This window comes from Glycine soja, chromosome 5 (assembly GCF_004193775.1).
Source record: "Glycine soja cultivar W05 chromosome 5, ASM419377v2, whole genome shotgun sequence".
Taxonomy (NCBI): domain Eukaryota; kingdom Viridiplantae; phylum Streptophyta; class Magnoliopsida; order Fabales; family Fabaceae; genus Glycine; species Glycine soja.
Genome location: NC_041006.1, coordinates 36,375,788 through 36,390,746, shown reverse-complemented (window position 1 = coordinate 36,390,746; position 14,959 = coordinate 36,375,788). Strand labels below are relative to the sequence as shown.

The following is a 14,959-nucleotide window of genomic DNA, read 5'->3' as shown; positions in this document are numbered from 1 at the left end:
ATTAACACCACATTATTTGATATTCTTGTTTCATATATTCATATTAGCACCTGATTCTTTGATATTCTTGTTTCATTTTTTTTTGTTGAGCATAATTGATGCAAGTCTGGTTAAATATGTGTTTCATTTTTTATTTAATGAGTTTCATTCCAAAATTAGTATAATCCACATAAACTTCAACTAATAAAACAAAGTTAGAAAAGAATTTTTTTTTAAGAGAAAAGTTAAAAAGAATATTAAAAAATGTAGCTACACTTTCTCCTATGATAATAATAGACTAAATTATAATTTTAATTTCCTTAATTTTGATCATGATTTTAGTTTTCACATTTAAAAAAATTCATAACTCGAATCAAATCCTCAATTTTATATATGTTTTATTTAATTTATTTTGGTCTAATTAAATTCTATATCTAATATATTATACGGTCAAATCAGTGTAGTTTTTTTTGTTTCTAATAGTTGACATTTGCTCTTCACAGTTTGAAATCGGTATCAAGTATCTATTTCATTTAAAAGCAATTGTTAGTTGCAATCAAGTAACGTTTTTAATCTTAAAAATGAACATTATATTCCATGAGTAACGAGTCTCTTTCCTCAAAGAAATATGCTGCATGTTCTCACCAAAGAATATGCTATGTTTATAGTATGACTCCAAACAAGAACTTAAATATTTTGTTGGCCAATTAAGCTCATTTCTACATATAACATCCGCTTATTATTCATTCAAACTGTATGGTCCTCACAGCAATTGGGGTCCTCACAAAATACTTGCCATCTGTCCATGTTAGGCTCCCAAATTTGTAATCTCCATGAAACTTTTGAGTTGACAGGAAACTGACACTAAAGTTAAGGATTCGTGCATCTGAATTGAAACTCAAAGTTTGAGGTTCAACTCTAACTTTTATGCCATATGGAACCTTCACTAGAGCTTTGTAGACTGCAGTAATATTTCCCACGTTTGTCACTGTTCTCATTACTGTTGCAACCCTCTTCAGGTTTGGAACTAATATGGAAGGAAGGTTGAGGTTCAGTGTTTGGTGTTTTCCTTTCTTACAACTTGTGGTGGTCTTGGTCACTTTGCTAATGGATGCACTACTGTGACCCATGGAACATAGGAATTGAACATAATCCTCAGTGGTGATATCATATATTAGTCCTGGATCCATTGCTTTGTTGGGGTCCACGTGTCCACCCCCAATATCAAACGGGTCTGCTGCCTTATGTGTGGAACCCTCTTCAGATATAAGGCTTCCATCAGTTCCAGTTTGAGATGCTACATTTTTTAGTGTAACAATTAATTAGATACATTGGATACAGACTATTATATGTAATAATGTAAATATGTAATTTTAATGTGTTGATTTAACGATTTCTACTGACTCACCTGTTGTAACCAAAGCTGATCTTATGGCTGCAGGTGACCAAGTTGGGTGTTTGGATTTGATGAGAGCTGCTATTCCTGCCACATGGGGACATGACATTGAAGTTCCAGATAGGAATGCAAATCCACTACTCCTTGTAGTGCCCTTTGGTGGAAATGCAGCCAAAATGTCCACACCTGGTGCAGCTATGTCAGGCTACCTCCATGAATCATCCCCCAAAGTAGAAGTTAATGATGACATCATATAATTAAAAGCGGAGTAAGAGCAATAAATATTTATTGTAAGTTGCTGACTACAATTTATAGATCATGGCACACTAGATAAACATTTTTTAAGCACGCTCAAATCAAATTTGCCTTTGTTGTTATAATAAAGTTTGAACTATATTTAATTGCTTTTGTCAGGAAAAAAGTGTGGTCTGATTGAATAAAACCAAAATCATGTCTGCAAATGAGGTCCAGATATACCTTTAGCACTGTTGGAGACATGCTACTGGGTCCTCTAGATGAGAAAGATGCAACTCGTGGTGATGTCCATTTTCCAATAACAGTCTTTGGAAAACTTAGGCTTGCTGTCGGAAACCTTCCACATAAGCATAATATTAATTTTAACTCAAATGAACATTTCATAAGCCAATGTTGTCAATCTAAGTATATTAGATCACCTTGATCTTCTAATATAGGTTAGTGTTTGTGTCCCCACTTCATAATCTACCTTGATACATGGAAATGAACCACATTGATTGAGTCCATCTTCATGATATTGTGCATATACTAGTCCAACTCCTCCAGCTTCCTTCACTGTAAGTGATGCAGAAACAATGTCCTGTTGATCTGATACTGAAAAGCATAGAACAATTTTGCCTGCTGCCATTGTTGCATTTAGACTTCCAGATTGACAATCCTTGCTTGAAAGGAAGACACGAACAGTAGATATAAAATGTACAGGAATTTGATATAAAAGAATAGTAAAAATGAAGAAAAAGAGGTCTCACGCCAAATTATCTGATGGGTCTACAGCTATGCGTTCAGAATATGTGAGCCCAACAGATCCAAGATTATGTTTTCCCATATCAATGGACTGTCCCTATATAACAACAATCACTGGTTTAAATATGTATCTAATTCTCATAAATATGACTTCAGGTGGTTTTAATCCTATAAAAGTGAGTTTAATTTTTATGCACGTAAAAATTTGTATTGTCAACCAATCAAAAATTGATTTTGATATGATTTTTGTAAAAATCAACAAACTTAACATACATAATATTTTGCGATTGAATGACAATAATTTTTACATTATCAATGCATTGACAAAGACTATTAGAAATGGTCTTTGACATTGTTAAGGAGGTTTAAGATCACATGACTTTTTGCATGCCACATCACCACTTAATAATAACAGGAAAATTTTGAAGAGATTTAATTAAAAATTTACAAGAACCAAAATCAGTGGAAATTATTGTTGAAGAATCAAAACCATGTAAAGTCGTATTTTTAAACATATACATATATAACACATTTAAGATATAGTTGGCATATTTGACCAGCTTGATTCAAAAATAGTTGTAGCATACCCACACAGTGCGGTTATTTCCAAGGGTGATGGCTGCTGGAAAGGCCCTATCTATGGTGGTAGCTCCAACTGTGATGATCCATGGTGCAGTATTTGTAACGGTTTGAGAGACAGGACCAGAATTTCCGGCAGAGCAAACGACTGTGATCCCCTTAGAAGTTGCATGAAAAGAACCAATTGCTAATGAATCACGTTGATCAACATAGGAGAACAGAGGAATGGCAAAGCCAAGAGAAACAGTTAAGACATCAACTCCATCATGTATAGCCTTGTCAAAAGCTTTGAGGATATCAGCATCAGTGCAATCTCCAATTGGAAAGTCCCAACAAGCCTTGTAGATAGCTAAGTGTGCCAAGGGTGCTCCTCCTCTGGCTAAACCAGAAGCAAGTCCCCTATAATTTGCATTTCCTACAAAGTAACCTGCTGCTGTGGAAGCTGTGTGAGTGCCATGGCCAATGGCATCTCTTGCCGAGAGATATTCATCAGAGTTGTTTCCTTGGAGGAGTTTCTTAGTCTGATCACTTATTCCTTTCATGAACCATCTAGCACCTATTATCTTCTTGTTGCAATTGGTGGAGTTGAAGTGCTTTCCCCCTTGACAAATTCCTTTCCACCTTGATGGGATTTGTCCCATTGCTTCATCATTGAAACTTGGTGACTCTGGCCAAATGCCTTCAAGAAATCATATTTGTCATTGGTTACATTGCCACTTTCCAATGCCTGCTTAGATATTTTTGTTAAAAGGATAATTAACTACTAGTACTACCTGTGTCTATGACACCTATGATGGTTCCTTCACCTAAGTTGCTGTCAGAGAAAGCAATTTTTGAAGTGGAATGATGGACCCCCATAAAGTCCCAGCTTCTGGTAGTATGAAGTTTATGAATGCCATTTGGAATGACAGACACTACACCAGGAAACTCTGCATTACATGGTATATAATATAACTTTTAAAATGTTCTAAAATGGGTTAAGTAACAAGCCTAATTAATGCAAGGATCATTTGTACTTGCTATTGCTTCTGCTTGATATTTTGTCAATCTTGCAGCAAACCCTGAAAAACCATGCTTATAGCTGTAAAGAATTGAATTCTTTGCAGCTTCTTTGCTTCAGAACAAAAAGAAAACACTTAACAGTTATTTTTTTTCCTTGACTCTTATTAAAGTAATACAATATCAGCTCCATTAGAAAATGAGTATGTGAGGGACACAAGCCATACCTTCCTAGGAGTGATGATAACATTTTGTGGTGATACATTTTAGTAGTTTGTGGATTTTGATATATCTTATCTCCCATGTATACAATGTGCACCTAGAAGCATTTATTTAATAATTGATTGGGATCAATGACATGTATTTACATGTATACTAAAGCAGAACTAGAAACTTAAGTTGCACTCACAGAGCTTGCTTCAGCAGAGTTGACCAGAGAGTCTTGCAGTAAGAGAAGAGCAGAAGCAATAAGCAATTGGGCCTTTCTTGCCCATCTCCAGTTTCTTGAATTAGTATCCATTATCAGATTAACTGATAGGAGGAGAGCTTCAAAGGCTTTCCAAATGCATAAAAACATACGAAGTATGTATGATGCATATAAAGTAACTTTTTGAAAATAAGAAAAGTTGGGAGTCCTTTCCTTTTGTGCAGTGCACTTTTTAATTTTTTGGCCCAATCGGATGAAAAGTATGCACAAATATCTTCATCATCAGCGAGTATTGGGGAGGAATATATGCCAGTTAGTATACCGCTTTTATTTTTATGGCTAAAGTATTCTTTCTCTTGTCTTATTTTTGTTTGTTTCAATTTAGTCTCTTATGTTTAAAAAGTTTCACTTATGTCAGCTAAATATTTATGTTAGATCAAATTGGTTATTTCGTCAGTTTTGTTATACAAATTAATGATGTTAATTTTGGCCTATTTGCTAAATGTCCATATGATGTCTTACACGTCTGTCAAAAAAAAAAAAAAACTCCTAATCCGAGTTAGCACTCATTGAAGGAGACAAATCTCTCTCATTAGTACCTTTTTTTTCATAAGACTCAAATCAAAACCTTAAAAGAATCAAGCTAGAGTCCACTTGGAATAACAGGCATTGGTAGTATACTTCTTTAATTTGAGTAATTAAATTAAGCAATCAAAACAAAAACACACAAAAAAGAGTTAGACATTAATGCCAGAGATATTAATCACAGTTTGATCTGATTGCTTATACATCTCTAATCTTTTTGTTTGTAAAATTCAACTCTAATTATCAATGCTTTTTCGGGGTATACTGAAATGATGCAGATCATAAAGTTGTGTAGTAATGTAGTCCAAAACCCATCATCATCCCACGATTATTGAAACCTTTTCTTTTTCTAAACTTTGAGTCCCACCTTTTGCTTTTAAGTCATCAATGGGACTGGACTTGTAACCAGTCTTTTCTAATGCAAAAGGAAAAGGAAAAAAAAATGCAGTTTCTTGAGTGTTTTTAGTGTTGTCTTCCAATCAAAATTAGAATTTGACCTCTATAAACCGAAATTTGCATTAAATGTTAACATAAAACATGGAGATGAAACTCAAATTATGATTGAAAATTAATGTCAAAGACATCTAAGAAACTATATCTTAAGTTTTATACAAAGCAAACTTGCCGGAGAGAAAATTCTAAGCATAGCAAATAGCAAAAAATAGCTTGGGTAATCTCAAGAAAGTTGGCTGACTTGAATCCTGTCCATGTAAAATAATGATATATTAAATAATAAATAGAAATGAGGGCGAGCCCTGGTGCAGTGGTAAAGTTGTGCCTTTGTGACTTGTTGGTCATGGGTTCGAATCTGGAAAATGGGGTACGAAGTTTTTTTTTAAATAATAAATAGAAATACAGCTTAAAAAAATTTGAACCGTTGGATGAGGATTGCAGGGTGCTGCAGTTACTTTTGGACTGCAGAGATCTGGTCCCTATTTGGACCCCCCTCAAAAGAAAAATAAATAAAGTACACGAGTATGACAGTTTTTGAAATTTACGGTTGCAGTTTTGCATGATCTGTGAATGGATCGGCCTTTCATTTTCAACCAAAAAATTCAGAGGATAAATTTCATTCTTTTTCACTTTTCATCTTGTACATCTCCAAATGGTACATGAATAACATAATTCTTTATTATTTTCTATACCGAAATGCAATGCACTACATTTTCCTTGAAATTGGATTCCTTAGAATCAGATAGCAAATGCAAGAAGAATCTATGCCGTTTTTTTCCCACTTTAAAAAGTTAATAAAATACTATAAGCTTATAAAATTTGAGCCATTGGATGAATGCAGAGGCTGCAATCAAACTTTAAGTCATGTTTGCCTACACAGTTCAACTTTAAGTCAAATAAATGACTGTGGGAGTAAATTACAATATGCATCAAACTTTCATGTGACTTACGTAACATCAATCAACACCATTTCTTTGTTTTCTACTTTCTCTTAATTGGAGTAGCCCAAGCAATAATATATGTGTAAAAAATAAAGAGTTGCACGAGTAATATACTGGCTGCTTTGGAAATAGCTCCTCTTGGTGAAGAATAACACCTTTCTGAGCTCCACTTTCTCTTTACCTTTATCAATTTTCACCAATGTCATTTTCGCATAGTTTGGCTCATGCGGAATCTTTCCTTCCAATAATGGAATAGGTGATTTACAGCTGGATACAAAATTTTCCAATCCAACTAGTTACTAAAAGTTCTTGCAACAAATTCTCTAATGTATAATAACTTGATAACTACAACTTCAACAAAGAGTGTTTTTGGAAAGAGACGAGGAGAGTTTGTAGACAAGTTCGACCAAATATCGTTAGCATATATGATGTCATTTGATTCAATTAAAAACTAAAGATTAAAATTGTAATATATTATTTACCATGGAATTTATTGATTACTATATTTTTTATCTCTAAAGTTTTATAATATTGTGAATTTTTCTTTTTCAATTTTATTTTCACAATTTATTTCACGGATTCATCATATTTATTATCTTATATTTTATTTGTATTTATACAAAATTTATTTGTGATAATTATTTAAATTTATCTTCTCCTTCCTTAATAAAGTTGTTTTTATTTCTTCTCCTCAAAGTCAATAGACATTAATTATCTTATTTATGATGATTTATATTGGGCGTTTCACCCCTTTTTCGTTAAAAAAGAAGTAATTTAAGTGTATTGATGAGTTTCACCCCTTTGTAAAAAAAAAGTATTTAAATGTATTAGTGACACGTTTATGACTTATTGACATTTTCCTCTCTCCTCTCGGCTTCATCCAATCAGTATTTTTAAGAAACAAAGTAAATTTGCTATGGATTTGTTATATTTTTAATATATAAAAATTGAATAATTATGATTCCTCCTCTTACTTATTAAATAAAGAAAGTATTCGAATGTTTTTTTAAAATTTTAAAACATTAAATATCTTTATTTTTATTTAATATTTTTCATTAAGTATTAGAAAGATTTTCAAGACATTTGTATTTTAAAACTTGTCCTACAATTGCAGTGAAAAAACATGTCTTTTAAAAATTACTTTCCTACTCTTGTTTTGGATCTTATGATATTTTCATAAATAAAACATCTTTTTATCTCATACAACATGTAATTGATAAATGTTGATATTTTATGAACATTTTTTATAAAATAAATCTATTTTTGAAATTTTAAAAATATTTTTTCTTTTATTTTTAAATATTATACTGAAAACAAAGTTTAAAAATTATATTGAAAACAATTAACAAGACCTTACTCCCTTTTTCTTTCTCCTCTTAATTTTACCATACAGAGGTTTACTTCAACAAAGATGAAAAAGAGATGTTTCGAGCTAAAGATTAGGAAAGGCATAACTTCCTGTTTCAATTTAAAACAATTAAACACTCAAGAAATATTGTTTAACTTTGTCAGATGCCAAGAAAGAAATAATAATAGAACAAAAATATAGCTTTCTCCTAGTAAAATAAAATCATATCAACTATTCAAAAAAACCATATTTATCAAATCTATACAATTTCACTGTATTTATTTTTTTTAAGTGAGTAATTTATGTTTCTTTAACTTCAGTTTCATTGTTATAAAAATTGAATCGTTTATAAATGCAATCAATATTCTTCACACCAAACGTAAACGTAAAACATATTGTTTTACAATAATTCATTTATAAATAGCGCAACATAACATAGCCATACAATTCAAGAATCGAAGCTTGTATTTACATTTTCTGCAATGGCTGGTTCAACCATCAAGATTCTTAGCATAGTTTTGTTCCTTGTACTCATTTCTCAAGGTAATGATTTCTTCTATTGTATGAAACATAATTTTTTTATAAATTGTTGTTAGTTTCTTCATTTACCATGATGTCAGGCTATAGTCAATGTTCTTTGAAAGATCTCACTGTAAATCAATTTCCAACAAGAAATAAAGTACAAGGAAAACAAGAATGGAGTGTAACTATCAACAATAAGTGTCCATGTGTTCAAAAGAATGTGATATTAAATTGTAAAGGATTTCAATCTGTTGAATCCATAAAACCTTCACTTTTGAAGGTCTTACACAATATTTGTCTTGTTAATAGTGGTCAAGCCATCTATGGAATTCCTATCAAATTCAGATATGCTTCCGACCAACCATTTCCATTAAATCCCATTTCTTCAGAGATTTCTTGTTCTTAAATGTAGAGCCAAAGAAGTTTTCTCTTACAAACCTTTGATGCCATTTACTATAGCTTGATTTGTAGGCATAATAAATGCAGAATAAAAGATTGATTATTGCAATGTTGCATTTGTTTGTCAATTCCTTTTTGTCATTCTTTTAATTCTTGTCATTTTTTTTTTCACTTGTATTGATAGCTTTAGTTTGAAATCAATAATAAGGCCTCTCAAACAAAAATGAACTAAGTTCATTGGTCAAACAATTGAATCATTGCTCCTAAAAAGAAAAAGAAAAAATAACAATTGAATCATTGAAAATATATAAATTACGACCATTCTAAAATTAAAGGAAAATTTCAAAAGTTAAACTATTTTTTATTAGACTTAAATTTACTCATTGTAATTTATTAGATATTTTTTTTTAGTTTTTATATTCTTTTAAAAAATAGATTTAATTATTCATTTGTTCTTTATAATTTTACGTTTTGTACTCTCTACACTTTAAAAAGTAAATAAAGACTAAAAAAAATCACTTTCTAATTATAAAAATTAAAGAGATATAAATTATGAAAATATAAAAATCAAATCAATAATTTAACTTAAAAATAATTGCACCACTGACATGATTAATGGTTGCCCGTGGAATTCAGCTTTGGTTCAAAGACACGCGATGGAGCAGCTGAATTTTTTACCCATCATCGTACTATTCCTTCGTTGATATCATTAGCGGTTGTTAATATATATGAATTAACTTATGCTATGATAACCATACACTAAGCGGTGATATTAAAAGAGTCACAAACTCTATTTTATATGGTTGAAACAAGGAACATAGTCCACCCAATAATATTGCAATTGAAATTTGGGGGATCCATCGAACCTCCACTGATCACCCTAAGCACATGACATTCCACACTTGTTATGCTAACCTGGTGTTCACGTTCTTATAAAAACCAGCAGGCACAATAAAATAAAAGGTAACGAACTAATTATCTAACAATTGGAATTTTCTTTCTCTATGATTTTTTCTGGTCAATTCTCTTTCATATATAATTGAATCTCAATTATCATTACCAATTCAATTATTTTCAACTGCTCAATCTGCCCTATATTTTTGGCAATAGGTAAAAAACGCATCTAGAATGTGGTGGGCAACTTAACATGGATACGGCATACGTAACCACAATAAAGAAGACAGAAATCAGTAACACATAACATGTGCTTTGTTGCGAAAGTTATCCATCAACTGACTGAGCTTTGAATCACCATATGTGCGTTCACGTATTGTGTAGGCTCTCATCATTTGGAATTAAAATCAGCCCATCACGACCCAAATTTTAAGATTATATCCATTTTCAAAAAATTAAATTTATTCAGTATATCAATGCAATTATGTATTTTCTTTTTAAAAAATCTCTTTATGTCTCTTTCTGTCGCCACCAATTAGATGGTTCAAATGGTGCTTCCTCCTCCCCGAAAGGTAAGGTAAGAAGGCTTGATTTCTCTCCTTCCAAAATGGAGGTATAGAACCTTAGCTAGACTTTACCAACAATGTTAAGGATTTAAATTTTGTAATACTATTTACATAAAGACTATCTAAGCACCTCATCCAACTCAATTGCTTAAACAATTTTGTAGATTTCGTTTCTTATATCGTACGAAGTGTGTTTTTTTAAGTTTCCTAACTGCACATCATAAATTCCGGGCAGGTGGTCTCATTATTCATTTGACCAGCGAACATATTGCTCCATTTGGTAAATCATTTTTTATTTGTAAGGTATCGAGTGGAAATGATTTATACACACACTAGACCTTATAGGTGGATGGAGTGTTGAAATACATGCATAACGGGTAAAGAAGAAAGATTATGGAACATCAAACATGCGATAAATATACTTCTGATTCAAAAGGGAAAAAAAAGAGAATATAATACAATTAATAAATGTATAGACTACAGTCCTTCTATTCCTAAAAAAATAGAAATAAAATAATCATCCTCACGATCAGGTACCCCAACCAATAACCATCCTTTAAAACCCATCCGTCGGCTTAAAAGAATCAATAAAGAACGCCAACCTCACACATCCATGTTTAGTTCAGATGAGTAGATTTTAAGAACACAAAAAAATGACATTTTGAGAATAATAAATAATTACAAAGAAATTGGTGATGCTAATAGATCAAACCAGCTTTACCACATCTGATTTTCTTGGGTATTCTCAAGCAAACCTTCCACTATCATATGGACTAAGATGTCCTTGGATGGTTGTCTCGTTTATCAATTTGGCTACCGGCAATCCATTGAATCAAAGGTGTCTGCAAATCCAACAGGTTTACAGGGGATGCTTGATTGGGTTTGTGAGATGGAAATGTCATTAAATATTGAGGAAGTGCCTTCATTGGCTTGCCACCTTCGTAGAGCTTGAGGAAGGCTCATTTGCAGGTCACCACCAGAGCCGTCCTCTTCTTCGTCGTGGCTAGAAGGTTTCCATTGCTCCACAAGAGGAACCAAGACGTTCACTGCATGGCCCATATCCGGCCTTTGGTATGGTTCACGAGCAGTGCAATGGCCTGCCAGCTCAGCCACTTTATATATGCTCTCCATGGTTTCCTCGTCAGGATTGAGAGTTTGATCAATTGCCTTTGGAATGTTTTCCTTGTTAATGAGTACCCTACGGAACCATGTAACCAAGTGAGACCTTTCATCTGGCACAGTATCATCCAATGCCTTTCTACCGGTGATAAGTTCCATCAAAACTATTCCAAATGCATAAATATCCACTTTGGTTGTCACTCTTCCAGTAGCTGGCAAGAAACAGAGTAGCATTAAATATAATCAAACGAATAGAATAGACTGGCACTAATAAAATGCATCTAATCACATTCAATGCAACATTTTAGGAAGTTTTATGCTTGCAAAAGTCTTGATGCTAAATGGATCAAAACAACAGCGCTCAAAATTAACTAGTTTTAACAAAAAATGTGTCAATGCACCGAGCCACCAAGGAAATGGGATGGAAGGATAAATTCCACAGCAGTGATTAGTTGCGACAGAGAACAACCACCTAAGCTCATGACAATATACAGCAATCCAAGATTTGATGCAAACCATAGCATTCATCACATCATAAAGGATAATTGGGAGTCAGACTCTGTAAACTGTCTATAATGGCTCAACATATCTTGAGGCATCGACCACCAAGAACTATGCAGAAAACCCCTACCCAAATGGAAAAAACACGAGAAACAGGCAAAATATAACATTGCAAAGAATAGCCACAAAGAGTTCTGAAGTAGCCATGTATCTAGGGATGGGGTATCAATTACTTTCCCTTTCAACTTTTTTTTTTTTTTGTATGTGTGTGGTTACTGAGGACGAGCCCTGGTGCAGCGGTAAAGTTGTGCCTTGGTGACTTGTTGGTCATGGGTTCGAATCCGGAAACAGCCTCTTTGCATATGCAAGGGTAAGGCTGCGTACAATATCCATCCCCCATACCTTCGCATAGCGAAGAGCCTCTGGACAATGGGGTACGAAGTTTTTTTATGTGTGTGGTTACTCTATTGAACTACTTAAATTTGCTGGACACCAAAGCATGATATTGAAGTAGTAACCTACAACTATAACCACCAAATAAGTAAAATATGAATTTCACAATTAAGGTACAATTGTACAGAACTAAAATCAAAGGCTTTCTATACCTGCATACTCAGGTGCAAGATATCCAAATGTTCCAGCCAACCGTGTCTCAACAGAATACTTCCCATCTGGTGCATTTTTAACCAAACCAAAATCAGCAACCTTTGCTCTCATGTCATCACCTAGTAGTATGTTTGAGGGTTTTAAGTCTCTATGAATGAAGCTTTGCTGAGCTAAACTGTGCAAGTATTCCACCCCCCGCGCTACATCCAAAGCTATTACTACCCTTTGTTTCCAAGTCAAAGGAACATAGCCTTGCTCCTGCCATTCAAACAGGTGCTGTGTTAACGTACCTTGAGGCATATACTCATAGACCAAAAGCCTTTCAATGCCATTGATGCAATACCCTAAAAGAGCAACCAAATGTCTATGCCTAACTTTACTAAGAACTGCAATCTCTGCTTCGAACTCTTTCAGTCCTTTGTTACCCATTGCAACAGATTCCATCCTCTTGACAGCAATTTTTGTTCCATCATGCAACTGCCCCTTATAAACTACTCCAAACCCTCCCCTGCCTAAAATGTTCTCCTCGCTGAAATTATTCGTCACTTGTTGAAGAACTTGGATCGAAAACGTTGGACCATCTAAAGCCTGAAGGTCACTGCGATCACCACTGCTCTGGCTTTGCAACTCACTGGGAACACCACCATATCCATTAGAAACATGGGCAGCATCAGGTTTAAAAATTCCTTTCCCATTTTCACGACCATTAACCCTACTGAACTTCCCCTGCCGCCTGTTGACAAAACACTTCCAAGACACAAACAACACCACTGCAATAAAAAACAACACAATAACAACTATACCAGCAATCCAACCCGGCGACAACAAAGAACTACCCTTTGCGGATTCACTGCCACTTCCACCAGTCGAAGACCCTGAAGGAGTAGTTCCATTTGGTCCACCTCCAGGACTAAGAGCTTTCCCAAGCAAAGCATTTCCCGCAGTCACCAACTTCACCTTTGGCGGGAACTTGGGAACCAATCCAGAGAGGTTGTTATCAGACACATCAAGAGTCTGAAGCTGAGACAAAGTAGTCAAACTCTCAGGTATAGAACCAGTCAAATTATTCCCATTGAGAAACAAGCTCCTCAAGTCAGTCAAATTGGCAAATGCAGGGGAGATGGTACCCTGCAAACCCTGTTTCTCGAAATTGACAGTGATAATCTTCCCGGCAGCACACACAACATAGTTCCAACCATCACAAGGATCATTCCCTTTCCACGATTCCGCCAACCGAATCGGATAACCGAACGCCTCGGCAATCCGCAGCAAAACCATCACCCTGGGATCACAATTCCCAGGAGTGTCAAGACAAAAGCTATTAATCCCATCGAGAGTAAAATTCACACCTTTCCCAAACACGGGCACGGGCCCCTGAAGCTCATTGTTATCCAGAGAAACTTTCTTCAAACTCGGAAGACTCGTCAAGGAAGCGGGAACCACACCAGTTAACTGGTTATCCCTAAGCTGCAAGTCAGACAAAGCCTTGCATTGCGACAAATCCGGTAAGGAACCAGTGAACTGATTCTTATTGAGCCAGGCCTGCTTTAATGCTGTCATGTTGGAGAGGACCTGGAGGGTACCGGACAAGCCGGCGGCCTGGTTGTTGAGCCAGAGGGTTGCGATATTGTCGGCGACGGCGAAAGAGGCGGGTAAATTACCGGTGAGGTTGTTGTAAGAGAGGCGAAGGTGTTGAAGAGAGGTGAATTTGTCGAAAATGTCTGGTAAGGGACCGGTGAGGGTTACGGTGGCGAGGTCGAGGTCGATTAGGTTAACGGAGGAAGTGAGGTCGGTGGGGAAGGACCAGGGTTGGAGGGTAGGGTTGGAGCCGAGGCTGAGGGTTTGGAGGGAGGTTAGGGAGGAGAAGGCGGAGGGGGGCACGGAGGTGAAGTTGTTGCGGTTTAAGTACGCGGTTTGGAGGAATGAGAGGTTGGAGAGGGAAGGGAGGGTGCCGGAGAGAGAATTGTCTTGGAGAGAGAGAGTGCGGAGTTGAGAGAGGGAATTGAGATCCGAGGGGAGTGTTCCGGTGAGGGACTGCGAAGCGAGGCTTATGCTGGTCACGTGCCTCGAAGAATCGCATTGGATTCCCTTCCATTGGCAGAATGGGGTTGTTTGAGACCAGCCGGAGGGCGGTGGAGTGAGGGATATGAGAAAATTCGACATCACCGCCGCGTCATCGCCGGTTACTGCGGTGATCGCGATCGCGAAGAGAAGGGAGAGAGAAAGTAGGGTTTTGGGGAGAGACATTAGGGTTGGGAGAAGCGTGTGGGTGAGAGAGAGGCTAAAATGTTAATGCTGTGATGGAGAAGAGAGGGAAGAAGGGGTTGTAGACTTGTAGTAATAGCAAGCACTAAGCAGTAGTAAGAGATGGATTCTTTGGTTCTTTTTTGCTGAGAAGACGCTGTGTGTCTTACTTTGAAATCTACTTTAACCAATTTAAAATCTATATTATATACACACAAACACAATAGAATGTTTTTGACATGTGTCAACTTGTGAGCAATCCATCCAAAAATGACCTTTTTTATTATTTACTATTTGAGGAACTACAACACTAACCCAGAGGCAAAGGCAAAACAGCATAGAGGAAAATCAAACCCAACCCAAAGGCAAAACTACATAGACGAAGAACGTGCAGGGGAGATA

At 35.4% G+C, this 14,959-nt stretch overlaps 2 protein-coding genes across 8 annotated transcripts; both read right to left on the bottom strand.

Moving 5' to 3' along the window:
- Positions 1 to 561: 561 nt before the first annotated feature.
- LOC114412865 (subtilisin-like protease SBT3.3) lies at positions 562 to 4,546 on the bottom strand. 7 transcript variants are annotated; one of them, XM_028376953.1, is made up of 10 exons: positions 4,362 to 4,546; positions 4,180 to 4,271; positions 3,970 to 4,067; positions 3,727 to 3,867; positions 2,962 to 3,632; positions 2,380 to 2,471; positions 2,050 to 2,292; positions 1,853 to 1,967; positions 1,388 to 1,580; positions 562 to 1,276 (listed from the first exon to the last, which is right to left on the bottom strand). In XM_028376953.1, the coding sequence occupies exons 1-10, from the start codon at positions 4,527 to 4,529 to the stop codon at positions 723 to 725; spliced, it is 2,367 nt and encodes a 788-aa protein (XP_028232754.1). In that variant the 5' UTR covers positions 4,530 to 4,546; the 3' UTR covers positions 562 to 722. The 7 variants fall into 7 exon arrangements, with proteins under 7 accessions (XP_028232754.1, XP_028232753.1, XP_028232755.1 ...); XM_028376952.1 differs by having other exon boundaries at positions 3,727 to 3,882; positions 4,362 to 4,545; XM_028376954.1 differs by having other exon boundaries at positions 3,970 to 4,062; positions 4,362 to 4,545.
- Positions 4,547 to 10,495: 5,949 nt separating this feature from the next.
- On the bottom strand, positions 10,496 to 14,722 carry LOC114412864 (receptor-like kinase TMK4). The gene is made up of 2 exons (XM_028376951.1): positions 12,313 to 14,722; positions 10,496 to 11,418 (listed from the first exon to the last, which is right to left on the bottom strand). Exons 1-2 carry the CDS (start codon positions 14,558 to 14,560, stop codon positions 10,901 to 10,903), a joined length of 2,766 nt encoding a protein of 921 aa, XP_028232752.1. The 5' UTR covers positions 14,561 to 14,722; the 3' UTR covers positions 10,496 to 10,900.
- Between the last annotated feature and the right edge of the window lie 237 nt (positions 14,723 to 14,959).